We start from the raw sequence: 27,833 nt of genomic DNA, 5'->3' as shown, positions 1-27,833 counted from the left end.
CTGTAAACATGCAAATAAAATATAGGCATTACATTATTAACATGGCTTAATTAAGTCCCATAGCTGACATTGTTGCATGTTGGTGGGAATAGTTAGTGAAATGTCAGTTGACAGAGAGTGAACCGGTTGCGGAGTGCGCATCACCACCACAGCGCGCTTCTGTCGGACACACGGACGGAGCGAGCAGAGAAGCCGCTGTTGCTGTGTTCAGAAAATGGCCGACAGATTTTCTAGGTTCAACGAAGAGCGTGATTTCCAGGTATTGCACATTAAACTATTACGCATTTGCATGGATTCTGACACGTCTAAATGTTTCTTTACACACATACGGACTTAAACGCGACGGTCAGCCACGACGCATTAACAAACAGCATCGTGCATTTCGGTGTAGTTGTCGCTTGCTAGCCCTGCAAGCTAGCGAGGGAGCTAACGCTAGTGCGCTAGTGCGCTGCGGCTATTTTGAATTTAACTTCCCTCACGTCTCAGTGTTTGGCTGTGTGCTATATTTGTCTCCTGTCATGGATTTTGAGCTGTAACACTAGTCAACGTTAACCCTCTTAACCATGCAACAGTGAAACAGACACTGAAGTCCAATTAGCTTGTTAGTGACCTTGGGTAGACTGGTTATTTATCGACATATGCTAACGATGGATAGCTAGCTAGCAGATTGCTAACTTCGCACATTGGTTGATTGTAGCGCTAGCCAGAAATGGCTGTATCATTTTGACAACTATAATACAACCAGCACACCTAGTTAGCACTAAATTAACATAATCAGCTCTTTGTTGGTCTAGTTATTTCATGGCATCACACGAAATTACGTCTAATATCTAGGTAAACAGCTTAAAAGTATATGAAGCACAAGTGTGAGACGATAGATTTTGCATAAACAAACAACATGTCCTTGGACACTCACTTGCTGTTTTTCTCTTAAGCAGTGAATGTAGGGCTTATGTATTTCTTTTGCTGTCTTTGTTGTTGTGGTTGTTGCTCTCCGTCTGATTTACCACACCATGGTTATGTTTATAATGTTTATGTTTATAATGTATGTTAAGGGAGAGGTTCACGATTTTTCAAGTGTGTCTTAAAACAATAGTCAAGTGCTTGTGTTAGTTGATCTGATCTAGAGTTATGATTAGTCGATCATTCGGGCTACATATAATTCATCTAAAACTATTTTGATGATCAAATTATCATTTCAGTCATTTTTAAAGCAAAATTTCAAACATTTACTGGATCCAGCTTCTCAAATGTAAAAGATTAATGACTATTTTCTGACATTTTATAGACAAAAACAAGTAATCAGTAATCGAGAACATAGTCATTGATCATCATGAATGGATAATATATATAATTTATTTAGTTTTCTGATGTTTATACAGGCTATTAAAATGCCCACTTTCTATTGCAGAGATAACAAAATCTTCCATCCAAGTCTTGTACACAAATGTGTTTCAGACTTTATGTGATGTTACTGTGAATCTTCAGTAGAATTAATTATTTAAAACAAGTGAACATCTTGCAAATTTCTCTTCCGTATATGTTTCCTTGGACAGTGTTTACATTTTTATCAATTTTTCCCCCCATCTTTTTCAATGAAACCACAAGGATTTACCATTTAACATGAGAGCCAGAGTTGAGTTGCTGAATTTCACAACTCATCCACAAGCTGTTTGTCTTTGACTCGCTTATCTGTGATCTAAGACCACACCCAGTAAAAGCCAAACACAACATTGCTGGCTGGACTGCAAAATAAGCTTAATCCACATTTGTAGTTTGGGACTTGGCAGGTTTTTTTCCTCATCGTAAACATGCTGTCATTCATCACAGGCAATTTCTTTGAATCCCTCAGATGACATTATAATCTCCCTGCTTTACCCGGTATCGGTCATACTTTTTATCCGTCCATATTTTTTAAGCCACCTAACAGGTTTTTAATTGTTGGGAACTTCCCACTTTTTGACATAGTCATTATTGGCTAATCCACCAACTGGCAGTTGTAGTGAAGCATCTTAAGTAACTGTTTTACCATCCATGTTTGTAATCGTGATTCAGTGTCTGGCTCAGGGACACATCCGCAGAGTGGATGAATGCCAGTACGGAAACTTGAATCTCAGGTGTTGTTCTGCTGCAGAAGTTAATGTGTCAGTGTTTTGCCAGACTTTTGAGTGGTTTTATCAAATAAATAGCCTCATTTAAATAGTCTTGGGATTACATGGGGGCTTGAGAACATTGGAGCTTTTCTGATTTGTGTGACTGCGTGTGCTTTTTCCCAGTGACATGTGAAGGAAGTGGAGAGTTGCTGTATCAACATTGATGTTCAGGCTGGGTCAGATCAAGGGCTTAGATGAGTAATTTAAATGCAAGCCCAGAGGGAAGTGCCTGTCTTCTTCTGTTTTTTCAGCCCCCTCTTCCTGATATTTTGATGACAGTATATTGTTCTGTATTGTATGCCCCCACTGAGAATATGAGTGATATTGAAGCTAGTGATGCTTTGGCTTGGTTTGAGAGCTTTTTGCTCTATCAGATACAGGGTCTCATAGAGAATAGCTGTATACCAAATGTTGTGTTGAAAATGGATTACAGTGCTCATCTTTTTTTCTGAACACAATCGTGTTCATCTCTTTGCTGCAGCAAGGTTGTGGTGACAGTCAACCTATCAGACATGCAATGCAACCCTTGACAAGTTCAAACATGTCTATAAGGAGCAGTTTGTGAAATTATTTGTGTTTTTTTTTTCCCTCTACGCCCACTGTGTTGGTGTCCAGTGGGAGCTCAGTATTCTGCTATTTTGTCAGTGAGAGGTTGAATTGCTGTGTGGTCTGAATGAGTCTGTTGAGGGCAGCTCCAGCTCAGCACAGTGGAGCTCTTGTGTGTAAGATCTGCTGTGAAGGCATTCATATGTTCAGTATTCAGAAAGTTTCTCTCTGACTCCATGGACTTAAGCTTGCTGCCAAGCAACACGGCGCAGGAAACACCCACAGATGGTCTACCTAATATCTACTGCAGAACCAGTCCAACAGCTCTATTGATTTACATCGTTGCTGGAGCTTAAGCTTGTGGCTAATCCTGAGCTGCAGAAACACATGAGGCAATTTATGAGCATCCACACTGTTGGCCAGCAGCAGTGCTCTCATTTCTTAATGTGGGGTGGAATGGAGTACCCACTTCACTGTTGTAGCACAGATGGAAATGTACTGTTTTAATGCACATCAGAGGTCAGAGCTAAGATCATTTCTATGCAGCATCGATGTGGTGTTTGTGTACCAGAGTCAGGGTGATGAGGAGACAAGCAGCAGTGAAAATAAGAAGTCATTGTGGTGGAGGCTGTGCTGATAGCACATTAAGTGGTCTGAGCAGAAAGCCAGGAGGAGGAGACTTGGGAGGGGGGAAGCAGGGAGCCATCGATTTGTTCATAAATAAATCCTTTGCTCTTCCCCAGCATCTCCCTGTCTCATAATTCCTGGCTTCACTCATGCTGATGCAGGGTCCGGTTTCATCTGAATTAATGACTGCCAGTGTGGCATCAAATCACCTCATTATTGTAGGCTGATTTGAGCAGTTGCTTATCTCTGCAAAACCAGATTCTCTAGAGAATGTGGCAGGTAATCCTCTTGTATGGCTCAGCCCATGTTAGCATTGTCTTTGTACAGGAATGTTGGCTTCACACTTCCACTGAATAATCAGAAAATGCCATTAACCTCTGGAAAGGTGAATATCCAACTGTGAATGTCCCATCCCTTAACTAGACATAAACAAATCTCAGTATGTTTGTACATTTGTTACATCATATTTAGTTGCCTACACTTGTTCTGTTACCAGTAGCTTCAAGCAGCTAGTTAATAATAAAACAGCATGGACTATTTTTGGAATCTTTCAGTTTTCTGCTTGTGGTAAGGTCAGGAGAAAACAGACTCACAAACATGACCTTCGTCTCTCCTCTGCTGCAAAGAGGGAGGAAGCCATCTGTCTCAGAGCAGAAGCAGCTCTATAAACACACTCCTTTTGGTTGGGGTAGCAAGCCCATTACTCACTCTCTGTCCCACCCAGAGCGTGGGCTTAAACATAAACACTCAGTTTGTATAAGTAAAGTTGTGCTTCACGTCAGATTCAGACAACAAATAGCCTAAGGAAGCCTTCCCCCTCTCTGCCGTCACTGCTAGAATAAATTTATCAAGAAATAAAGAGACAGAGAGCAACCGTGTCAAGTGAAATTTCAATTCTCTCTCTGAATAAACAAAAACATTTCCCAACTGAAATGTAAGTTATAATATGAGCCTTATGTTGAAAGGCCCTTTTAAATTAAAACAACAGGAAAACAGGATGGTTTATTAGGGAATAATAGGCAACAAAGGGAAAAACATATAGTCACATATTTCCAGTCATGGTATGCGCCTGCTGTGTGTACCTCTGGTGCTTGGAGCTTTGCATCTATACCGCACCTTATGAGGATGTCTCTCTCTCTCTCTCTCTCTCTCTCTCTCTCTCTCTCTCCTCTCCCTCCCTCCCCCTCTCTCATGTTCATGATATTGCATAGTCAACCACACATTTCTCAAGTGCCAAAAAATATATATTACTCATCACACGTAGACAGTTTGCAAAGGCCAGTCAACCCACCACCAGTTGAAATGCTGACCTTCTTTTTGGCTCTTGATTAACATATCTTGTGATGTGTATAATATAATTACTACAAAGTTTTCCAGTCCTGTTACTCAGTTTGTGTGATTGACTATTATTCAGTGTGAACTAGTATTATTCAGTGCAAATGATAGGCAGTAAGCACGCCTCCTCGCACTGTGCTGTCTCATTGTTTTGAAAACACAAAGATGAAAATAAACCTAGTCAGTGTCTTGTTTTGAAATGAGGGTTAAAGCAAGTGTTTAGTGCTGAATTCTTCCTCAGAATCTCCTCCTTTTTTATTGCTTTTATTGTACATTAATCTATCAGTTATTTTCTCAAAAATGATTTTAACTGATCAACCAGTTATCAAAATAGGTGCAGATTTTTAAATAATCTGTTAGTCCACAAGTTTTACTGCCAATTAAATGACTGTTTGCTGTGTGATGTGTGTCACTCAGGGTGGGAATCACTTTGACCAGTATGAAGAGGGCCAGTTGGAGCTGGAGCAGGCGTCCCTGGACAAGCCCATCGAATCGGTAAGGTTTACATCCATCATCCCAAAACATTGGACCAGCTGTGAGAGTGGATATGATTGGTCCAGGGAGGAATAAGAACCACACCTTTTTTACTCCATTCATTCTATCCATGTAGATGCATCCAGTGTTTTCTTGAACGCACACGTAACCTGTAGAATCACTTGTCTCATGTCTATTAATACCCTTAAAGTCCCTCCCACTTCCCATGTCCTCTGCCTACTCCATTTCCTGTGTGACAGTTAAAATGATTATGTATATGCTAGATCTTCCTGTTTTTTATGTAGAGCTTACAGATAAAAGTTTGATTTTTTTGTATCAGTCTCCCATTAGTCATTGTTAGTCATCTTAGCACTGAGAAGAGATGACGCTGAAAGCATGAAGTGGATAAAGCACTGTCATTAATGGCTGTTATCTAAATACTCGAGCTGTTCATGTATTTAAATCTGTTCAATAGAAAAATCCATGTTTGGTAGTGACAAGATTATATTCTGGATACTGGATACAGATGCTTTTGAGTGTGTTTTGGTATACAGAGCCCTGCAGTTTTGTTATCTTTCTACAGTGTGATTACATGCTTCTTAAGCAAGAACAAACAGAATAAACACAGTTGAATTTGGAGTTTAAAACAGCCTGATTAGATAGAGTTTACAATTGTGAATCTGATTTATTTTGCAGTGGCTCATATATAAAAAATAGGCAGTGCTTATTCCACTCCATTTAGCAAACAAGAGAGCACACATTAGATGATGTGAATGGCTACATTTGTGTTTGAGTGAGTGTGTGTCTATGTAGCTTTAGAATTCATGTGTTAGTGTATAGTGTTTTTGTCTATAGGACAGTTATCTTATTGTACACAACTTGGGGTGTTCGACATTTCTCTCCTGCAGCGAATTGGCCCCTATTAGCTAAGCAGCAATGACCTGGTTTGTATTTGCACGCTCTGCTTTCTTACTCTTATCTTTAGGGTCCTTGTAACGCTTCTCTGACTATCTTTCTCTCTCTCTCTCTCTCTCTCTCTCTCTCTCTCTCTCTCTCTCTCTCTCTCTCTCTGTTTCACTACTGTCACACTCTACATCTTTTCTCTCTCTCAATCTCTTTCTCTCTCTCGCTCCCTCCCTACTACACAGTGATTCGGTGTACAGTACCCTCTGTCATTCTGTGCTGGCATGGTGCTTGTGCAACTGGGACTGCATTTTTCGCTGAAGAGGCACATCGATAATAGCGCAGGCAGCTCTTTTTCTTTCTGTCTTTCCCACTCTCTCCATCCCCTCTCCTGTCTCTGAAGCACTGTGGTGAGCAGGCCCAAACTCCTATTAACCTCCACAGTGTCAGGTCACCTCTCCTCAACATTGTGGATGTGCTTTGTGAGCCAATCCGATACAAATCAGCAACCAGGTATAGATCAAAGTAGTGACCTGTAATTCTTGTTTTTTCAGTCAGAAACAGATTTATTTAATCTAATGTAACACTAAGGATCAATAATTGATCAATCATTAACAGCTTATAACATAAGCATATAAGATTTTCTATAGGACATAAATGCACGGCATTTAAAAAAAATCTACTTCATTGTTTTTTCAATATATAGAGCTTGAGGCTATAAATGAAACCTGTCTCTCTTAGTTTTAAGTTTTTGAGGTGTAGCAGGAGGAGATGCAGTCAGCCTTGCTGACTGAGGTCATGTTCCCATGTCTTACAGAAAGTGAAAAACACAATTTAGATATGCTTTTCTCATTTATTGCACTGTAAGATCATATCTGTAGCCTGAAAATGTGTTTTTCATAGCTAGAACCCAGTGAGCCAAGAACATAAAAATTTTATATCTGGTCGAGCTTTAGGTATGACGTACATGCACACAAACATCCCACTTTGTGTGGGTGGTGGAGAGGTAGAAGAGAAAGGGAGAGAGGTGGCCTGCTCACCTGGCTTGAGTGGCTCTTTTGCTCCTGCGCTATTATTTGTGGAGGGGCGCTAAGGGCCGCGCTGCAGCATCACACAGCTCTTCACACAGTTCTTCACACATCCGTGGAAAAACAGCCACATCGGAGGTGCCGTCAACTGTCACTTAGTCACCAATAGTAATGCTTACACATCTGATGTTTAATCTTTGGAAAGTACGCGTACAAAAAAGAAGGTGGCAGACTTTTTATCCATAGATGAATAAACATAAAAATCTGTCACCACAAAACTGGTAATCTTGTTAATATAACTGGATTTGACAACATATTTTGTGACATCAGGTTTATTTTCATATTAAAGTTCCTATTTAAAAAGAAAACTGTAAGAACATACAGGTCAAATACCTCACTGCATTTGCCAAAATATAATTAGAAGAAGAGAAGTTAATCTATACCTACTCAGCCTCAAAATATGTACGGTAGACTTTCAGGCATGGTGTACGGTTACTATAAATGATAAAACCCATAGACTAACATACAGTGTTGTGTGTATAATCATGTCATTAGAAACACAGAACTTTCTCTGCCTCCTTAATGCAACCTCTAAGGTGGCGGGATTTGTGACAGTTGTCCACAAGTGTTAGATCTCAGAGCTGTTGGTGAATGCTTCGGCCCAGCTGCTCAGTGTCCCTCCCTTGCCACTTATTGTGTGTGATCTATAGGCAGCTAGAGGTCTGTGGTACTTTATTGGGATCTTTTTTCTCTATCTCTCTTTCCCCCTTTGGTCTTTGCTCTTTCTCTCTAACATTGTTTTTGCATTGCATGTGTTAACTTGGTAGCATTCAGTACTATTTCCTCTCAACACTCTGTCCTAATCACTACAACAGTTTTCCCTCTCAGACTCATTCCTCCCACGTCTCCTGCCCCTTCCAGTCCCCTCAAACCTGCCCCCCTCCTCCTTCCCCTTACCTGACCCTGTCCCAGAGCGATATGCAGTGGGCAGCCTCAGAGCCACAGAAAGCACTCAAACATGCTACAAATCTAAAAAACACATGTATACAGGCCACAGGAAGATTAATTTGTGGGTAAAAAAGTATATTGTGCAATTCCTGTTATCCAAGTAGTAGTAATTACTACTTATCTCTAATACAGTTACTGAGGCCTAGCAGGACTTGGGTACATCCAGGGGAACAGCAAGGAAAAGAGAGTCTATTAGCTGTTACTGAATTATGTGTGTAGCCTTTTGCATTATAGTTAACACAGCTGTTTGTCCGTGTTAACTACTAGACTTGTATCACATATCAGTTATAAAGAAAAACACAAGGAAAATGTCAAACCCAATGCTTTTAAAGTCTCGACTCTCTTAGCACCAGTCTTTTGAGCAGCAAGTGTGATGGGTTCAAGGTCATTGCTGAGGCCCTCTAAATGTTAAAATCATTTTAAAAAAAAAAACCTTGGGTCTTCAGCCAGTGTCTTAACTTTGCTAAGTGTTCGCTTGATGAATTGGGTCTTCAGAATAATGAGGTAAGTATGTATTTAAAAATTATTATATTTAAAAATGCTATTAATTGGACTTTAATGCTTTTCTGTCATTTCCCCCACCACTCAGTTAATGAAATTTTTAATCCCTTCACATTAAATCTGACAGTTAAATGGGAAAAGGGCAGCCTTCTGTTTTAGTTGTTTGCCTCCTGATGCACAGAGACAATTGTTTCCATGTAGTTTCACCTGCAGTAGCTAAGACAGAGTAGGAATGTGCAGAGCACCAAACACGAGGGAGCTGCAAGAGTTTATGAGGAACAGCAGACAGCCAAGCATGTCCACTACCAGCACTTGCCAGAGGACATTCCTCAGGGACACGAGAAAGGAGGATGAGTAACTGCAGCAGCCCACTTCTTGCAAGACAGCTCCCTAAAGAGTCTGTCTCAGTCTTCTTTTTAGACTGTGCAAAATCTCAGATCTGTTGAACAGTCAACCAGAAAATGCATGGTTTTGGTTTGTTTAGGTTTAGTAACTTGGATGGATTGTTGCCTGCTCTGTGTTAGTCCTTAGTAATCGGAATTGGATCAGTTTCCCCACACAGAGACACACAAACACATCCATACTGTACACATATAAATGGTTGCATAGACTGAAGTAATAAGACTGCTTGATACTCTGAGGTCTCTAGGTGGGGTCCCCTGCATATCACTTCCCTTACCCATATCTTTTGCCATGCACTGTGCCAATGACAGCACAATGCACACTTTGAAAAAACACCCCCTCTTGTAGATCTCTTTTGTTTGGATAACATTTTCTATTTTTTCTTTCTCCTGTATTAACAGTCAGTTGGTGGATTTATTGACATGCCTACCTTTTCTGTTTGTATACAGTATTATGTTTGTTTAAAAGCAGAGAGGGATTTGCATTTTTAAGAACTAGAGAAGCTAGCAGAATTGCAGTTGAAAGCGTTTGGCCGGTTTCTTACGTTGTGTCACGTGTGACTGTTTTTTTGACAGCCCAGTATTTTAAAGCCAGGTTCGTATGGAAATGCCTTCACTCCACTTGCACTGCTGTTGGACTCGCCGTCGTTGCTTTCATCCGTCTGTCTGTCTATTCTTTTGGTGCACTCATCTGTTGTTCAACATGCAGTCTGCGCCTCATCTCCGCCCCCTGACCTTTCCTGAGCCCATTTTGAACTAATCTCTTTATTAGTGTCAGCAGTTGCGACTGGTGCCTCATCCAACCTGCCCTTCCTGCTTTTCATTTTGTTGTTAAATCTCACAGAGATGAAATTAAAAAATGTGAGAGATTTGGAAGAGGAAACATGTTTAATTTAAGGTAGGGTTTATGTTCTCTGAGCTTGCAGAGGCTTACGCTTCACTGTGAAAACCTTGGTCAGTCTTCTCTGACTTTGGTTAAGAGAAATAAACAGATCAGCTAACTGGGATTGTGCAGAGGCCGAGTATTTCTCAAGGTGCATATTATTTCCGTCTTTGCTCCAAGCCTCAGGGCACACATCAGCTAAACACCCAAATTAATATAAACGTTCATGTGCAGAGTGTTGCTGCACCATAATACTGCAGTAAAGGACAGAAGCATGCCCAATGTCAGTGGGAGGGGAGGCAGTCACTGCAGCAAATTCTGCAGTGTTTCCCTATACAGTGAAATCAGGGGACATGTTGTCCACCAGGCAGGAGGAAATGCACTTTCTAGCCATACAGCCTTTAATTCTGCTGGGTAGGAACAAGTCATGTAATTTAACCTTGTTATGATTTGATACAGGCTGGCTGTCTCAAGTTCTGTTTCCACTATGTGAGGCCAGGCACAGATTCCTCTCTTATCTCATCCCACAGCGGAAGGGATCTGACACTCGCACAGCTCAAACACCCACGAAATGGAGGGAAAGATACCAGACCCTAACAGAAACAGGAAGTGAGGCAGTTTAGCCTCTCTTGGGTATTAGAGGCAAACATTAGCCAGATGTTTTGGTATTTTTTATTCTAGTCATCATGGTGAAGTGCCATTTCATGGTTCTTTCAACTGACATACAATTTTTCTTCCAGAAATGTTAAATAGGGCAAGGGAAGGCAACAGTTTGCTCTGAAATACCAACAGCAGTTAAAAAAACGGATTAAACCAAATGCATCCTTATTGAGACCTTGTGGGCGGAGATGCAGTGTGTGCTGTGTGTGTGACTACCACTCCCCTTCACATGCACTAACCCATACAAGCCCAGCTCACCTCCACCACCCTAGAAACTCATCTTCACCATGGCTCAGCCTGCTCTGTTCTGCCCCTCCCCCGTCCCGACCTCCTCTTTTTGTCAAAGAGAACTAATTGAGCCCTGTTGAGCCATCACCTTCCTCTCTGTGCCTGATTCACCTGAGACTAACACAGTTGGAGTTTTGTTAAGCCACCCTCCACCCCACCCACCCCTAGCCCGCCCCACCCCTCTGTATGTGTACCATTCACAATGCGCTACTAACACCGACGATCCTTTTTGTTAAAACTCTTTAACAAAAAGCTGCATGCTGTTTTTTTTCTGTTTTGTTCCAACCCCTTCACTTTCTGTTTGTGAAAGTTGATGTCAATCTCTTTGTGATTATAAATATCCTTTTTGTTTGGTTTGTATGTTTTTTGGTAGAATGCAGCACTCTGGTGAATGTTAGACAAGCTTGGAATAGTTATAATCACAACAGAAAAAACACTGCTTATTAAGAAATCTCATTGTTTCCTGTTTATTTGTGCTTGAGGATGTACTGTAGTGTGTAGTGGTGGGACGGTCTTGCATTTCACTTAATGTTTTTATTTTCTTGCTGACCCATACTAGTGATATAACAGTCTCAGACATGCACATTGGGCCCCACAGTGTGCTAGGAATTCCTGTTGGGTACGTTTCTGCACTCCTCTCACGCCTCTTTGATTCATTATCAGTTGCCTGGTCTTGTCCACATTGTTGGTTAGCAATCATTAGTATTAAAAGAAAAGCAGAAAATAAATACTTTAAAGTAGATGGCCTTGCTGCAGTTGCACACTTTTGGGGGTCCACTGTGAAAAATGTGTTTCTGATGAGCTTCTTATAAATCTGTACTGTACTGTGAGTACATTAATGCTAGGTAAAAACTACAGTTTGCAAAGGCCATCTAGTCTGTAAAGTATGTTTTCTACTTTATGAATACTAATGAGATCTTTGAGAAGGGCCAAATTAGAGGCATGTTAACAGCATAAATTCTTAGTTTGAAATCAAAAGTGTGAACGTGGTTAGGGCCGGACCATTGATAACAGACCAGAGATGCTTGAGGTGTCCAAGGACATGCACAACAGCTGTTTCTAGTATGTCTAATGAGGCTACATTCACACACTGTCTCCCTCTCTTCACCTGCACACCCACATGTCCCCTCACACGTGCATACTCTGTCCACCCTGGGCCTTGTAATGGTAATCCAAGGCCCACTAGCTCCACTTTTGTCTCTTCCTCTTGCTGTATTTTTTGTGACAGCTGCATATGTTTCATGGTGCTCCCCTTGTCATGGTTACGGAATCACAGCAAGCTTGGAGTTTCTGGTCTTCGTTTTGTTAATGCAAGATTTCCATACCTGTTCTGTGTCACTTTTCTTTGTGTACTAAGATCTTGCTCTGTAGTGGTTCATATATGTATGCGTGTGATACATATATTGCCCTCTCCTTCTTCCTCCTCCTCCTCCTCCTCTTAACTTCTCAGTTACTGGATATGACTTGATGTGTTATTTTTATCATCCCCAAAAAATAGAAATGCTCATGCCCAATTTCTTTGCCTTAAAAAGGTTTTTAAACTGCACTCCTACTGTAGGAGGGTATCTTGTAGTTTACAGGCTAAACATAGCCTCATGTATTCATCATAGTGGAAAACCTACCCTTCCTCTCAGTCTCCCACCCTCTACCCCCCCCAACCCCTAACTACCACTCCTTGTGCTGGAAGACACTGATGTTACACGCTGTAGGTGATGTGGATGACGATAATGATGATGGTGATGGTGGTGGTGGTTGTGCTGATGATGATAGCGTGATCTGAGTGTTTTATTTTGTTTTGTTTTGTTTGTTTGTTTTTTGACCCGTACCCACGGGGAAAGCTCCTCTTATTATTGGAATATTTTTGGTTTTTTTCTCCTCTGTTCTCTCTGCTAGGATAACATCGGGCACCGGCTGCTTCAGAAACATGGCTGGAAGTTGGGGCAAGGCCTTGGCAAAACTATGCAGGGTAAGGACACACTCTTCTGTACACCTATGTTCAATGTATCCTGGTGGCACTGGGCCACTATCCTATGCCATTTTCTTCCCCCTCATATTTCCAGGGTTATTTTGTACTAGTAGCTTTTCTTTTCACTTCACATCCTCTCTCTGACCTCTTTCTTTGTGTCTGTTACTGGGTAAAAATGGGTTATTATTTAAACAGTTGTCCAGTTGTTCCTGTTGCTCTCATGCTGCTGTTCCCTTTGAACTTGAAGTGTAAGGGAAATATCATGGCAGCCTTGTAAAGGAATAAGCCCGACTGACAGGGACCGTGGGGGTTGGGAGATTGAAGCACAATGTTTATTTGTCTTCCCATGATGCATTTAGTTTTCAGTAATTTAGATTAAAGTAGGCTTTTCCCTTCCAAACTTCAGTATAATTGGCTCCAGTTTTGTTCACAGTCTAGTTGTTTTAGCCAATCAGCTTTGAGAAACGGTGGTTCTGAACTTATAATTTGCTGATGTGCTAGTGTGTTTGTTATCTTTAGAGTACTTTGGTATCTTACCTTCTGAAGATCTTGCGCTAAACCCCTGGTTAAAAACAAACAGAAGCACTGATCAGCTGTAATTGCTGGATTTATATCTTGGGTACAGGAGATAAATGTTGTTTCTCTTTTGGAACAAAAGAGGTGTTTATTTTCTTTTGGGGCAGTGATGCACATAATGAAGAGCACATGGTTGACTCTGGAAACACCAGCATGGCTGCGTCTTTGCAGGAATGTAAAGCATTTGAATTAACAGGCAAAATACAAGCCTGTTCTTAAGTCTGGGCCAGTTGCATTTGCAGTTGCAGACCTGGTCCTTGTGGCATGAAATTGGACCCAGTCCAAAACCAAAGTACACGATGGTCTGGTTTTGAGAAACTATTCAGATTGTGTCCTAAGGTGTTACATACTCGACTAGCTGCTGTATTGGACAATCAAATATAATTAACTGCATATCCCTGTTAGTATAGTTGCCATATTTCTACTGTTTACATCCTGGTTGTGCAGTGAACGATTAAATAGTTGTTGCTGGGATAACTTTCCACAGCTGTATGAGTATTACAACCTGGTGTGCAACGTTTTGGCATCTGATAAGCCTGTAATGCATTTAGCTGTTACTCCAACTGGACTATCTGGATCGTATTTAATTGTTTCACTGGTACCTTAAACAACACGCCCACCAACATCCCCCTGTGCTGTTTTAATGAAGGCTGTTTTCAGTCTCAATCCCCCTGAATCTCATCAGATCAGTCGACACTAACCTATATCATGTTTATACTTGTAGGTTTCTCTTTTACTTTAATGAGGATTGTTGTCACCTTTTGAGATTAGTGAAGGGTGTACAGTCCATATACTTTGTGCATTGAATGAATTCTGTTCAATGCAGAAAGCTTTCAGTCATAAAGCTGCTGTAAAGCGGTTTATTTTCTGGAGACAACTGTAATTGAATGGCCTTGTCGATATTGACTCACTGTAAGAGGGAGCAGGCTGAACAGAGCGGTAGAGTGTGGGTTGGTCTTGGCTAACGTCAGCACCTCATTAGCACATCCCTGCTGTGCTCATAGGCTCATTGGCTCAGAGGCAGTGGTGCAGAGGCCTGGCATGTGTCCACTGAGCCTCTTCCTGTCTCTTCACCCGCTTTCCTCTCCTCATCAATATCCTCATTCTCTCCATCCTTTCTTACTTTCTTAACTCTCTCTTCATAGCCTCACCCTTGCCTGCACTCTCTCCAAAGAGGATGATGTATACCATTGTTGATGAGTGATGTCATCACTGGCAAGCTAATGAGTCCTTGCAGTCTGCTAAGAGCTTGTTTTTCCACATAATTTCTGGCATTTAGTCTTGTCTACCTCCTCCTCCATGTCCTTTCCTGTCCTCTTGGTCCATACCATTTTAACCACATATCTACCTGTTTGATTTATATATCATGTAGTCATTTCTGACCTCTTCGTCTCTCTTAGTTGCTCAATTGCAACGCTTGCTCAAGTGCATTGCTCTCCCTGTAAACCTAGCAGTAACATCTGTGCTCAATATCAGCATTTTAATGAGAAACACGACTTGGCAGAACTAAGTTTCCAGCACACACCCAAACTCTGGAGAAGTTATAGCCTTACACTTAAACGTATAATAGCCTCTGCAGAACTATCAAAGTAAGTTTTTACATTCACAACAGAAATTAAAATACACAGAGATATCTGTGTTCTTGTGCTGCTTAGCTGGATTCGTTGTTGGCATAGTTAGATTATGGAAATTGCCTTCATCAAGTCAATGCCCTCTGTGTGTTTATGGTTTTGGGAATGAGATTTTCAGATTTCCTCAGTTGTCTGACAGTAGAAACTGAAAACTATGTTTATGGGAAAGCTTCTGAATTGTGTGCTTGACTACACTGAAACACACAGTCGTGTACATGGTCTTTCAGAGCAGGTGGTGACAAAACAGAGGTTTAACCTGCTGAGACTTGGCAGGGTAACTGGACTGTGCTTGTTATTACTTTACCAGATAACCACTATAGTGCTAAATGTTGTTTGTAGACAAAAAAAGGATGGCAATGATGACATCTAGCCCCCTCTTTTTCCACTGTTTTGATTTTGTTAGTGTGGTCTGAGAAGTTATTTCCCCTCATAAATAGTGTCTAGTTTATTTGCTGCAGTGTGGAAAAGTTCTTGCTGGCAGGTTTTGCTCTAAACCACTTGTATCTTTACTCATATCTGCTCTTCACATTAGGACATTAAAATGTTGATAATGTGTATTGGTGAGCTTCCAGAGACATGTGGATCTGGTGACTGGCTGTTAAGCTGTGTTGTTGCTGCCCTAGCACCTCTCGTTCATGTACATATATGGCCTTGCTTCCCTGTGTCGCCTCATAGGTATTCTCACCCTGACCATGGCCAGAGCCCAGAGTAGACCAGGAAGCGGCTTCATTTTGGGAAGCCTAACAAGTGTATGGAGGCTAACAACACAGCAGAAATTTCTGAGCTTAGCATTTGCTGTCCATCATTGTTTATTTCCATCTGGCCTCGAACAGCTGAATAGCAATGTATTTGATGTGATAAGGATGTGTGCTTTGTGTGGCTGGGAGAACAAGTCACAGGAGCTGACTGTGCTCTTGTTTTTGCCGCTGGCACCACTGATGTGTGGTTATGTAAGCACCCTGCTTTGTGGGCAGATGAGACTGCGGCAAAGTGTGTCCAGTTGTTGTGTAGGAATTAATGGCCCAGTGTTGGAGCCCACTATCTCTGTTCAAATTTGCTAATGCACTTGTGAGTAGGCTCGCAACACAATTGCATCCTTGCATCTCATTGAAGTCTGCTGGATAATCATTATAATCTTACTCTCCTTTCCTGTCCTCCTTGCCAGAAGAGAAGGTTTTTGAATTTTGAAGTGAAAGCATTGTGTCCCCTTTTTAAGTTTTTCACTGTATTGACTTTGTTCTTATTCTTCTTTTGTCCTTTTTGCCCCTTTTTAGGTAAGGTTTGTTGGATCCCTTCTGTATGTCAGTATGTGTGTGTGTGGGTGTGTTTTCTTTCTCCCACTCTGCAGTTGACCTCAATGTAACACCCCTTTTACAGTGTACCGTAGGCTAATGGCCTCTATCAGCTTCCTCCTCTTTGCTTCATAATCACTAAACCTTTATGTCAATCTGCTCAAGAGCTTCGATTTGAACAAAGAACAAAAATCCATTTGAAATCGAGGTAGATCTAGGAAGCCATGATTTCATCACATCCCTTAGAATCATCATCACCACGTATTTTAGATTTTTTTTTCCTCTTTGAGTTTCCGTGGCTGCTGTCGGGTATCTGATTGGCTGTAACCACGGCTCAGACTTTGAATGGCTTGCAGAGTAGACAAGTTTCCTCCCCCTCTGCTTGTTTGCCTGTTTCTACCTCCAAACCTGTGAAACTTGTGTGTATGTGTGTGGTCATTATGTGGGACTGAGACGTGTGCGTGTGTGTCTGTTACTGACCGGGACATAGAGTCAACTTACAGGGAAAACCTCACCACCTTTCTACACCCCGAATGTCTCTGTCCCCATGGTTACACGCTCCCATCCTCCCCCTGTTTCTTTGCCCCTCGTGCACAGCATGTTTGTCCCAGAGGTGCACTCCTGCCTGCCTCAAACTGTCACACTCACCTGGGGCTTTAAGCAGTGTTGGAGGTAACACACTAAACTATACGTTCACAGGATAGAGTGAAATGTAACACTCCAGAAGGGTGCACAGTTCACATTTTTAAGCATACTTTTGTAAAAAGAAATTGTTATTCCATAGTAATGCAGAACCCACTCTAAGCACTGCTTAAAGCCTTGCTGGCTCTCTCCTCAGGTACATTTTATGTGTGTCATGTGTTCACTTGTTCCGGGGTTAAGCACATCCCAAAACAAGCTTGCTGGCTGTAGGCTAGCGAAGAAATGAGAGAATCTGAGGGAGATTTGCTAACTGGGCCGACAAGCATATGTGAGGCAGAAAGCTCAAAGGGGGAAAATGGTGGTCGTCCCTAGAGGCATCTATCATGTCAGACTAAATATTTGCCCACAAGTTTAAGAAAGGCACCAATGTGAACCCTGTACCACACACTGCAAAAGTAGATGTTACTTTTGATTCATGATTTTTGTTTCTTCTGTTACCTGTTGGAGTTGATATACCATCAGACTGTTGCTTTAATCAGTCCCTCACCCAGTATAGCTCCTCCAAAAGTACTTATCTGATGGGGTTTCTAACTTTCTTATGCTCGGCTAAGGTAAAAAGTGAAGGATTGCTAGGTTTTACTACTATATGGATACAGGACTTTTGGTGTACTATGTAAGGGGTGGTAGTTTGGTACCCTTGGGGGGCATACTGCGGTTGAGAGAGCAAGATGATGCCAGGTTAGGGGCCTGGGGACTGGGACCAGTGGTTGGGAGAGAGTGGTGAGAGGAAATCCCTGTAAGCACCTAGCCCTGAGTGAAGGGACAAGGGGGGTGGGGTGGGGTGGCGTGATACACTGAAGCCCCTCTGGTAATGAACCCCCCTTAACCCCACAACCACACTCCCAACCCCACCCTCCCTTCTCTATGTGCCTCAATCTTCCTGCTTAACCAATTGGTGTTTCTTTTTTACAGCGATTTGATCCTGCCCATGTTGTGCTGATGGTAAACTTAGTGGTAAATGTTATTTTATCCCCCAATTGAATTGTTTTTTTTGTTTTTGTTTTTTTATTTTGTATTAATTTCTCCCATTTTTTGTTTTCCTCTCATCAGAGCACCAATGCTACATAGGCTTTCAATTCTTTCTGTATTAGTCCTCATTCTGCTGCTTGTATATTATCATGCATATGTATTACTCTTAGAACATTGTCATTTTGTTTGTTTTCAGTTTTTTTAAACCTTGTGATTCACACCTTGTGATTTAGATGCACATTGTTTTTGTCTGGTCCCTTTCTTTTCCACTGGAATGGGTAATGTGGAAGTATTGTCACTGTGTTTAAAGATTGGTGATAGTTTGGGATGACTGTAATTGTCCATTAATCTTTAATTCTGGGCCTGGCTTGTGACTCCATTCAGACAGACCACTGCAGTGGCTTGCTAACAGACCAAACTGTGTTTTTGGTTTCACTTCTCTACTGCTGTTGGACAAACAGCATGAACACACATGCCTATCAGTAGATAGTCATATGACCTAGATATCACACAATCAGTCCTCTCCTCTTACTTCCCTGTGTGGAATAAGGCCTCCACAATCATGCCCCCCCCCTCCAACTGACAGACACTGCAGTGGGACTGAGAGTCCAGGCAGGCCACTATATGTTACAATGCCCATGCATCTATGATTTCAGAATTAATATGTCATTGGGCTGTGATGCTAAAATTAATAAAGGAAAGTGCAGGAAAGACACAGGTATTTATCTCAAATAATATTCTTACCCTTCTCTGTTCAGGAAGGTAAGAATGTGCCAGGAAGTAGCCCAATTTAAAGTAATAAATTCATAATTTAAAGGAGCTATTTGTGAGTTTTGCTGTTGCTAGATAGCCAAAAATGAGCATTAACAGCTTTTCAATTACCAGTCAAGAGGAAACATTGCAAGTTCAGCATCAAACTTCATCCCGTTATTTGCACTGTCTCCAGCAGTGAAAAGCAATGGCAACGTTTTGCTTCTAGTTCTATCGTTTCATTTCTTCTACTAAAGTTAGCATGCTAACCAGCTGACCGTCTTGTCATTTGTCATTCTGATAGCGACTCACTGTAGCATCCAGATTGCCCTGCAAAAGTTGCGCTGCTGAGGGCATATTCTAGCCCCTTGTAATCTAAACGCAACAATAGCTGAGGCTCTTGGCAAGTAGCAATCACCACCACCGAGTCCCAGCAAGAAACCACGTTCTGCGGCAGAGAAAACTTACAAATAGCCCCTTTTATAGCCTTCTTGCTTTTCTTTCTTTCTAAGAGAATTCTAAGAATTTTTGAGTGAAATTGGTGAGAAATTTTAATCAGCTGCTGTACTTGGAGTGGTTATCACAACAATTAAACTTGGAGTGTACATTTCCAAGCCCAGTGCTTGTAGCTATTCCATATGCCCAATGGTATAAATAGAAAATTGATTCATGAAAAAAAATGAACTTGATGACATGTGGGAGGAAAAAAACTGAAACCAAACTGAATTGATAATCACTATCAGTAAGATGGATTATTGTATCTGGCTGGCAACAGGAGCAGCAGATTAGTCCAAATTCTTTTTATGCCTTTTTGTTTTGAGATTCCCCTGTCTATCTGTCTGTCTGTCCTCCCCTTCCTTCTCCCCCTTCCCATACCCATGTTTTACCAGGTAAGTATCCCCATCCCTTGCACTGTCACCATGGCGATACCTGGCCTGTGACGTCACTCTGCTGTAGTTCAGTGCTTGTGTCCTTTTTTAATTTTACTCTGTCTTTCTCTCTGCTTTGTTTGGCTGATTATGAGTGGATTAAGCAATTCTGTGTCAATCTCCAAAGTAGTTTTGATTTTTATATATTTTATATCTTTAATGTTTCATTCTGTTTTTTTGGTTGTCTTTGGTTTGTTTATTTTTCTACAGTTAATTTCCTTCTGATCTAGCTCTTTTCACAGCTTACATAATATAGCTTAAGTAGACAAAGGAAAATGATTTTTCAGCTCCAGTCTTGGTGAGGAAGGGGGCCTGGGACAAGGGAAAAGATTTGGACTTCAGGACAGTGACAGGGGCTTGAAAGGGTCAGCCAGCCTGCAGACAATTCAGAAATAGATGATGCAATAGGCCTGAGATAATATTGGGAGGCTTTGTTCCCCTCATGGAGGATGTCGCAGTGTTGCTCAGTGAGCAGTGGCAGCAGCTGCGCAGGCCTGTTGCAACTCCCTTCATATACACATACACACACACCACCACATGCAGTCCCTCAAGCTGTAGTGTCCTTGATAAACTTGGCTTTCTGGTTTAACAGGACTGCAGCAATGAGTGGGTGGAGGAGGGGTATTGGACGACACAACTACACTGAAAAGATATGGAAAAAGATTAGCTAAAAGCTGACAGTTGAGTTTCTAGTGAACTTTTTTCTCCTCTTTTTCTAATAAGACACACAGTACAGCGGAACAACCCTATGCCCTTGACTTCATTTAAACCATCAGGAATACAATAAGTGCGGCTAATTCGACTAATTCAAAATACAAATCAGCAGCCAGGTCAAATGTAACAGGAAGGATAAATTGGTCTGTACTTGATGGCTGCAGTAAGCTGTGAGAATGGCTGGTGTTTGGTTCACTGTAGCTTTCTGGTCTCTTTGCACTTCAAGGCAAAATTCTCTAACCCCAGCACCCTATGCTCTAAAAGCAGGCTGTCTCCGACCTGGCACTCCGTCCCAATCTCAGAAACTCACCTCGTCCTTTCTCTGTCTCTTTTCCCTCAGGACGAACCGACCCTGTGCCCATTATCCTCAAATATGATGTCATGGGGATGGGACGGATGGAGATGGAGGTAAGAGGCAGTTTATTTTGACAGTTTATTTATCTGCTTATCTGTTTTGATATTGGAACAGACCAGTTCTTGGCTGACATCTTATAATATACTCTTTATACAACTATTGATTGTAGAACTAGTGCCGAAGAGCTAATTCTTTTTCTGCATGGTACTAGAACTAGTACCAACTATCCAGGGTTGCATTGCTCACTACTGACTTTTAGATAACCTATGAAAGAGGTTGGGAGCTCCAAAATCCACACGAGCCTAAGGGCAGCATTCACAGTGCCTAGTGCCAAGTTTGAGCTGGAGTCGTGTAAAGCTCATCAGCATTGGACTGTAGAGCAGTGAAAACATTGTCTGAAGTCATCAATCACCCTCCAACAACTGGCAGTCTGACAGACAACTCTGGGTGTGTTGGATGCCAGGAGAATACTACCTGAATGAACGATTGATGATCGGTGCTACAGCACTCAGTGACGTTGTAGACTATTCTTTTGTGCTCAGGGCTTCAGCACTAACCAAAATGCATGCAGATGTGGTTTGTCTGTTGAAGATCTTGACTACCATACCCAGAGCCTTGACCTCAAAACCCCATTTTAGATGAACAGGCATTGAAAGAGAAAATAAAGTTTGATGAAAGATTAAAGTATAGATGCACATGCTTCACAACTGGTGCCTGCAGAATGCCTGTGAAGTTTCTGTAACTTCAGTTCTTGTGTTCAGTCACATTCGACCTTCACATTATTGGTTGACTAACAGTCATAAGGAGAATTTGTTCCTCAGTGTCCACATGTTCCTGCAGTCCCTTGTATCTTAACTATCAACGATTTGTCTACATCAGAACGTGTAGGAAAAATACAAGCAAAACAAACGCTCTCTATAACCCCTGTAGCCTAGATGCGTTACAGTTAATAGTTCACACAGTGGTTAAATACATACAGTATAATATGAATTGGTACTGCTTCCCGTCGATTCAGGAGCATTTTGTTTGCTGTGTTTGCCCTTTTAGCTGGACTATGCAGAGGATGCTACAGAGAAGAGAAGGGTGCTTGAAGTGGAAAAAGAGGATACAGAGGAACTGCGGCAAAAATACAAGGTGAGGCCTTTCAGCTTTTTGGCTTTTATTATTCTTTTTAAACACAGTTTGAGATTCATTCGCTCATTCTCTCCTTCATTGTCCACCAATTATAGGACCAGATGGAAAAGGAGAAAGCCATCGCAAAGGCTCTGGAAGACTTGAGAGCCAATTTCTACTGTGAGCTATGTGACAAACAGTACACCAAACACCAGGAATTTGACAACCACATAAACTCTTACGACCACGCTCACAAGCAGGTACTGTTTGCTGTCAGTTTTTGTACTCTTAATGTAGATCTGTTTTGCTTTGAAACAAAAGAGAAGTGATGAGATCCTTATGAGCCTTGTTTCTCCCTCTCTTGTCATTGTCTTGCTTTTGTGCAATGCAGAGGCTTAAAGAGCTGAAGCAGAGAGAGTTTGCTCGTAATGTGTCATCGCGTTCACGGAAAGATGGAAAGAAGCAAGAAAAGATGCTGCGTCGATTACATGAGCTGGCTGAGCAGAGGAAACACCAGGACCGGTAAGAATTCATTCCTGGAGTGCCATCTGCTGGCTGGATTCAACATGTATCTATTAATGGCACAGTTACAAGCATGTTGAGCTTTGAAGGATCGTCATGCAGCCTGTTAAAACAGAACAAAGGCCATATATTAAAACATAAAATATAGATGGAATATTATTTTAACAATTCACTTGCACAACAGGTGAAAGCAAAATAGAATTCAAATTGTTGTCTTGTCTGGAGGACATTTTCTAAGATCAACACAGATGTTAAATGACAGATGTTAAAGATTATATAGTAACAGCCTGTAACACTGAATTCTGATACTGAGGACTATTACAATCCTGTCAGGCCCCTTGTGATGATAAACAACACTCAAATTGGTATCGTGCTTCTGTGTTTCAGTACTCCAGGAAGTGGGCCTATGTTCAAAACCACAACGGTGGCTGTGGACGGAGAGAAGACAGAAGATGGAGACAACTTGATGCCTGAGAACCCTGCTTTGACAGACGCTGTCCTGGAAGGACCAATGACAGATAAAACTGGGCAAGCATCCCCAAAACCTGGCCCAGCCATCAGCTTCTCTCTGGGAAAGAACAGCTCCTCCTCCCCAACCCAAAGCAGTGCATCCAAAGTCAGTGTGTCCTTCTCTTTTGCAAAGAAGGCTCCAGTAAAGCTGGAGACAGCAGCTGCAGTGTTCGCTGATCATGGTGAGGAAGCTATGGAAGAAGAGGACAGCCAGGAGGGGGAAAAGGCTGGAGGACAAGAGGAGACATCAGGCTGCGGCACAGATAGCCCTAAGGTTGTATCTGGAGGAAGTGAAGGAGGAGAGGGCAGCAGTGTGGTAGGGACGGAAGAGGCCCAGCAGCCCGATGATGGAGGCTCTTTAGCCTCCACGCTCAACAAACTGAAGATGATGATGAAAAAGGAGGAAGGATATGCTGGACAGGAGCCTCAGTACTATCACTACGTACCTCCAGCTCACTGCAGGGTAAAGCCTCACTTCCAGTTTTTGCTGTTCATGAAGGCCACTGAGCAGTGTCAGAGCAAAGAAGAGGAAGATGAGGAAGAAGGGCAGGAGGAGAAAAAGGTTGAAGATAGTCCTGAACAGACAGAGCCCAGCGTTACAGAGTGTAAGACTGAAAAAGAACAAGGTAATTCCACTTCACCTCCTGACCCAGAGCCAACTCCTCTGTCACCTAAAGTGAAGGCGGAGGATGTCTCTTCATGTGCAGCAGACTCAGCTTCCACAGCACCCACTTCACCTACACAAAAAGTAGAGAGCACGCAGGATACTGTGGATTCCAATTCAGGCCCTAAAATCCCCACTGGTCCATTTTTCCCAGTTCTTAGCAAAGATGAGAGCACTACTCTGCAGTGGCCCTCTGAGCTCCTTGAATTCACAAAAGCTCAGCCTTCCCTGTCTTACAGCTGTAATCCCCTCTACTTTGACTTCAAGCTGTCCCGCAACAAAGGAGCACGAGGTGGGAAAGCAGCAAAGTCCCCTAAGCCTTGTGAAGAGTCTGATGACAAGGGACAAGAAGTAGCGGCCTCAACAACTGAGGTAGATTCAACTACTAAACCTGGGACCAGCACTGACAAAGATAAGCCAGGGGTGAAGGGAGAGCCTAGCCAGTCAGAGGGTGATGAGCAAAAGCCTGCAACTGGCAGCAGTAGTGCCAAGAAAAAAAAGAAAAAGAAGAAGCACAAGAAGTCTTCAAAGCACTCAAAACGCAAAGGAAAGGAAAAAGGAGCAGCTGAAGATGCAGAGGGAGAGACTGAGGCAACACAAGAAAAGCCCAAAAAGAAGAAAAAACACAAACGGAAGAAGAGCAAAAACAAAGCCCCAGATCAAGATGAGGTAACAGGTAATGAAAAAGAGAAAGCAAAACCAAAGTCAGAAGAAAAAGCTGCTTCCTCCTCTGTTCAGCTGACAACTGGAGGAGGGGGAGCTACAGGAAATACAGGAGCAGAGCTGGGGAAGAGGAAACGTGCGACTAAGGAAGTGCCTTGCAAGTCTGGAGCAGAGGAAGGAGGAACCAGAAAAGGCACTGACAAGGCCAACTCCTCAGAGGAGCACAGTGGCACCAAGCGACAAAAGACTGACTCCAGTGCACCTCAAAGTGCCTCCTGCTCCACCTCAGCTCAAAAGAGTCCTGGTCCTGGCAGACCTCCTAGCAGTGAGAGCGAAGAAGAAGGGGGCTCTACCACTCAGCGGTCACGTCATCACAGGTCAAGTCCTCGGGAACAACGCCGCCACCATAGTGAGGAATCAGGGCGGTCCTGCAGTCGTTCATCAAGACGGGGGGAAAGACGGGGCAGCAGCCGTCGTCACCATCGTGGCCAAACCTCCCGTAGCCACTCCTACTCCAGCAGCTCTGAGCGCTCCTCAGCAGGCAGCAGTGCCTACAGCCACCGTAGCCGCAGCTACTCTGACAGCTACAGTGACTACAGCACAGAGGGTCGCAGACGACGGCGCTCCAAGCGGTCATCAGACTCTGAGTATGAGCGCAGGGGCAGCCGAGGACGTAGACGATCCAGGAGACACCAGTACTCCTCTTCCTCCTCAGATGACTCCCGCTCACGGTCACGCAGCTACAGCCGCAGAAAAAGGCACCGGCGGCACCATCGGAGCAGCTCGAGAAGCTCTAGTAGCTGGAGCCGCAGCACCAGTGCAAGATCCTGGAGGCGCAGCTACAGCCGGAGCCACAGCTCTGCCAGCCGCTCCTCCAGTTCAGCCAAAGGCTCCCCTCACAGACGAGGCGCTAGGGGTCGAGGGGACAGCGACACACATCGCAGAGACTTTAACCGTTCTCGCATCTACCGCTCCCAGTCTCCACGATCATCTTCATCACGAGGCCTTAACCGTAACACCCATTCATCCAGCTCGCAGGGTCTGAGGCCAGGGGGGTCCCGAGATGCAGGGGAACAGAAAAACACTCTTACCGCACGTCAGCTGCTGGAGAAGGTCCAGTCTAAAAAAAGTTCTGATGATTCTGCCACAGGAACAAAATCTGGCATTAAGATAAAGGACCCACCACAGGGCTACTTTGGTCCCAAACTACCCCCGACCCTGGGAAATAAAGCCATGCTTCCACTTTTTGGTAAGCTGCAGGCAGGGAAGAAACCAGTGATTCCCCTAACCAGACCTGATGAAGGAGAAAAATCAGGAGCAGGGAAGAGCTCGGAGGCTGAGGGAGAGGTTATCCTGGTAGAGCCTATAAGGGAGTTCCCTCCTCCACCACCACCTCCAGCTCCACCAGTCCAGAAGGTTGAGGAGGCCCCACAGAGTACAGTGGTACAAGAAGAGACACCGCAACCCACTACTGAACCCCAAGTGCACCCAGAACCGCGGCCATTGTTTGAACAGGAGCCTGCCATAATGATGCCTCAGTACCAAGGAGAATCAGGACAGGACCCTTCCCAGAACCCCATGATGGAGTCCCTCATGCCAGAGATGCAGCAGCAGCAGCAGCCTCCAATACATGCCTATCCTGGTTATCCACCACCCAACCTGGAGGAGGATGGCATGGAGGCAGAGGAGGATGGACTGGCTCCTCTGGAGAGTCAGCCCATTACATTCACACCAGAGGAAATGGAAAAGTACAGCAAGCTGCAACAGGCTGCACAGCAGCACATCCAGCAGCAGCTTTTGGCCAAACAGGTCAAGACATTTCCCTCTGCTGCCGCTGCAGCAGCCGCAGCAGCAGCAGCCGCCGCCAACTTGGCCCCAGCTCCCCCTCCTCCAGCTCTGCAGCAAATCCACATTCAGCAGCCAACTGTGTCTGTGGCCTCTGGCACTTCAATCACCACAGTGCAACACGCCATCCTGCAGCACCATGCTGCGACTGCTGCGGCCATGGGCATCCACCCAGCGCATCCCCACCACCCCCACCCTGCACATGCCCAGTTAGCCCAGGTACACCATATTCCCCAGCACCACCTAACCCCCATCTCTCTGTCTCCTCTGGGGCCCTCCCTCGGTCATTCTCTGGGACACTCACTTGGACATGCCGGACTGATTCCTGCTCACCCCACAGCCTTCCTCTCTGGTCAGCCCATACATATTATCCCAGCCTCTGCACTTCACCACACCCCTTTAGCTCTCCACCATGTTCCACATACAGCCCTCTACCCCACACTTTTCACACCTCGGCCCTCACAGGCTGCTGCAGCAGCAGCTCTCCAGCTCCACCCACTCTTACACCCAATCTTTTCAGGGCAGGACCTCCAGCATCCACCTAACCATGGCTCTTGAGTAATGATACAAGTGAAGGAGTTAATTTACAGCTTTGGGGAAAAGACCTGACCTGAACTGTCTCGGTTTGGTGTTTTAGAAGTCTTTGCTGAACATGCAAGACAGTGAGACGGGACGCTTGTCAATAAACCACCATTTTACTGGCCTACACAGCGCAGTGAGTTGTAGCCACAAAGTGGTTCTGCCTGTGTTGTCTTTAAAATTGACACTAACCTTTTCCTCTGGCTCGTGAGATTTTTTCATGGTTTTCCCTGACTTTTTAAGACAGGGTGTCGATTTAAAGATACTTCCTCAAGACATTGGTTTATATTCCATGTAAGGGGAATATTAACAACCCATTTGTTTTGATGACAAATCAGAGAAACCACTGGAGTTTTTTGTTATTGTTTGTTTTCCACATAAAAATCTTATTCTCACAGTTTTTGCTCATTTTGGCAGCCAAAGATGTAATGGCTGAAGCTATAAGCAGAATCATGTCTGGGGAGCAGGAGGAAGTGGTATTGTTCTAGGGAGGAACAGCTTCGACTCTCTAATGTAAACTTCAGAGATGGACTATTTCATAACTGATGCTCTTTCTGTTTTCATATGACTACTTGCTTTCTATTGGATCCCTGGTCTCAAAATAATTTGTAATGCAGTACCTTGTACATATATCAGTGTGTAATGTGAAAAATCCCACCAATGATGACCATATGAAATTACAGTTATGGTGTCCCAATCGGTATGACATTGTCACGTAAGAACCCCCCTCTCTAAGCGAGGGGAAATGTGATGTAGGGGTTTTAATATCCCTGATGCTCTGAGGCAAAGCTCATGTTCCCTGTGGTGAGGGTACACCTGAACGAATTGCACTGAAATCTGTACATCAAGAATGGTGCTTTTGCATCATGTAACAATAAGATTGTAGTATACTGCAATAATTGTATTTTTCTGTTTTTAAATTATTTTCCAAAAATGCCCTTCAGAAGAAGGGTTGTGTTTTGCTTTTGTGTAATTTTGTAAATAAAACTGCTGTAGATTAACCTATTAACATTCTAGAGGTTTGAGACTGCTGTTGGGTAAAAAGCAGAATAACGAGTTGGATGGAAGATGGACTCGTGTATGTATTTTATCAAAGTCGTTTCTAAATTACCGCCGGCTAAGACGGGCCGAGATGGCAAAGGATAGTGATCTGTCAAAACAGTAGCAACTCTGTATTTTTTAAAGACTTACTCTGTTTCAGCAAATAAAATCTTGAGTTCATGTGTGGTTTTCCATAATATGTAGG

The 27,833-nt window shown here is 43.1% G+C and overlaps 1 protein-coding gene across 6 annotated transcripts; it reads left to right on the top strand.

Annotated features, from left to right (window-relative positions):
• The first annotated feature begins 5 nt into the window (after window positions 1-5).
• Window positions 6-27,808, top strand: gpatch8 (G patch domain containing 8). Of its 6 annotated transcripts, XM_051074042.1 has the most exons (11): window positions 206-259; window positions 5,079-5,156; window positions 6,044-6,079; window positions 9,553-9,571; window positions 12,701-12,773; window positions 17,887-17,928; window positions 20,677-20,744; window positions 21,739-21,825; window positions 21,921-22,064; window positions 22,196-22,326; window positions 22,714-27,808. In XM_051074042.1, the coding sequence occupies exons 7-11, from the start codon at window positions 20,718-20,720 to the stop codon at window positions 26,564-26,566; spliced, it is 4,242 nt and encodes a 1,413-aa protein (XP_050929999.1). In that variant the 5' UTR covers window positions 206-259; window positions 5,079-5,156; window positions 6,044-6,079; window positions 9,553-9,571; window positions 12,701-12,773; window positions 17,887-17,928; window positions 20,677-20,717; the 3' UTR covers window positions 26,567-27,808. The 6 variants fall into 6 exon arrangements, with proteins under 6 accessions (XP_018557583.1, XP_050930000.1, XP_050929998.1 ...); XM_051074043.1 differs by lacking the exon at window positions 6,044-6,079 and having other exon boundaries at window positions 203-259; XM_018702076.2 differs by lacking the exon at window positions 17,887-17,928.
• The last annotated feature ends 25 nt before the right edge of the window (window positions 27,809-27,833 follow it).

Source organism: Lates calcarifer, linkage group LG11, assembly GCF_001640805.2.
Source record: "Lates calcarifer isolate ASB-BC8 linkage group LG11, TLL_Latcal_v3, whole genome shotgun sequence".
NCBI classification, from domain to species: Eukaryota; Metazoa; Chordata; class Actinopteri; family Centropomidae; genus Lates; species Lates calcarifer.
The sequence above is the reverse complement of the archived record's forward strand: the minus strand, read 5'-3'. Positions and strand labels throughout refer to the sequence as shown.

Bases quoted from the DNA above. Each gene is read 5' to 3' on its own strand.
- gpatch8 (XM_018702067.2), top strand. From the start codon at position 215: ATGGCCGACAGATTTTCTAGGTTCAACGAAGAGCGTGATTTCCAG. The intron at 12,774-20,676 runs GTAAGGACACAC...CTTTTCCCTCAG, and splicing joins CCTTGGCAAAACTATGCAGG to GACGAACCGACCCTGTGCCC. The intron at 22,327-22,713 runs GTAAGAATTCAT...TCTGTGTTTCAG, and splicing joins CAGAGGAAACACCAGGACCG to TACTCCAGGAAGTGGGCCTA.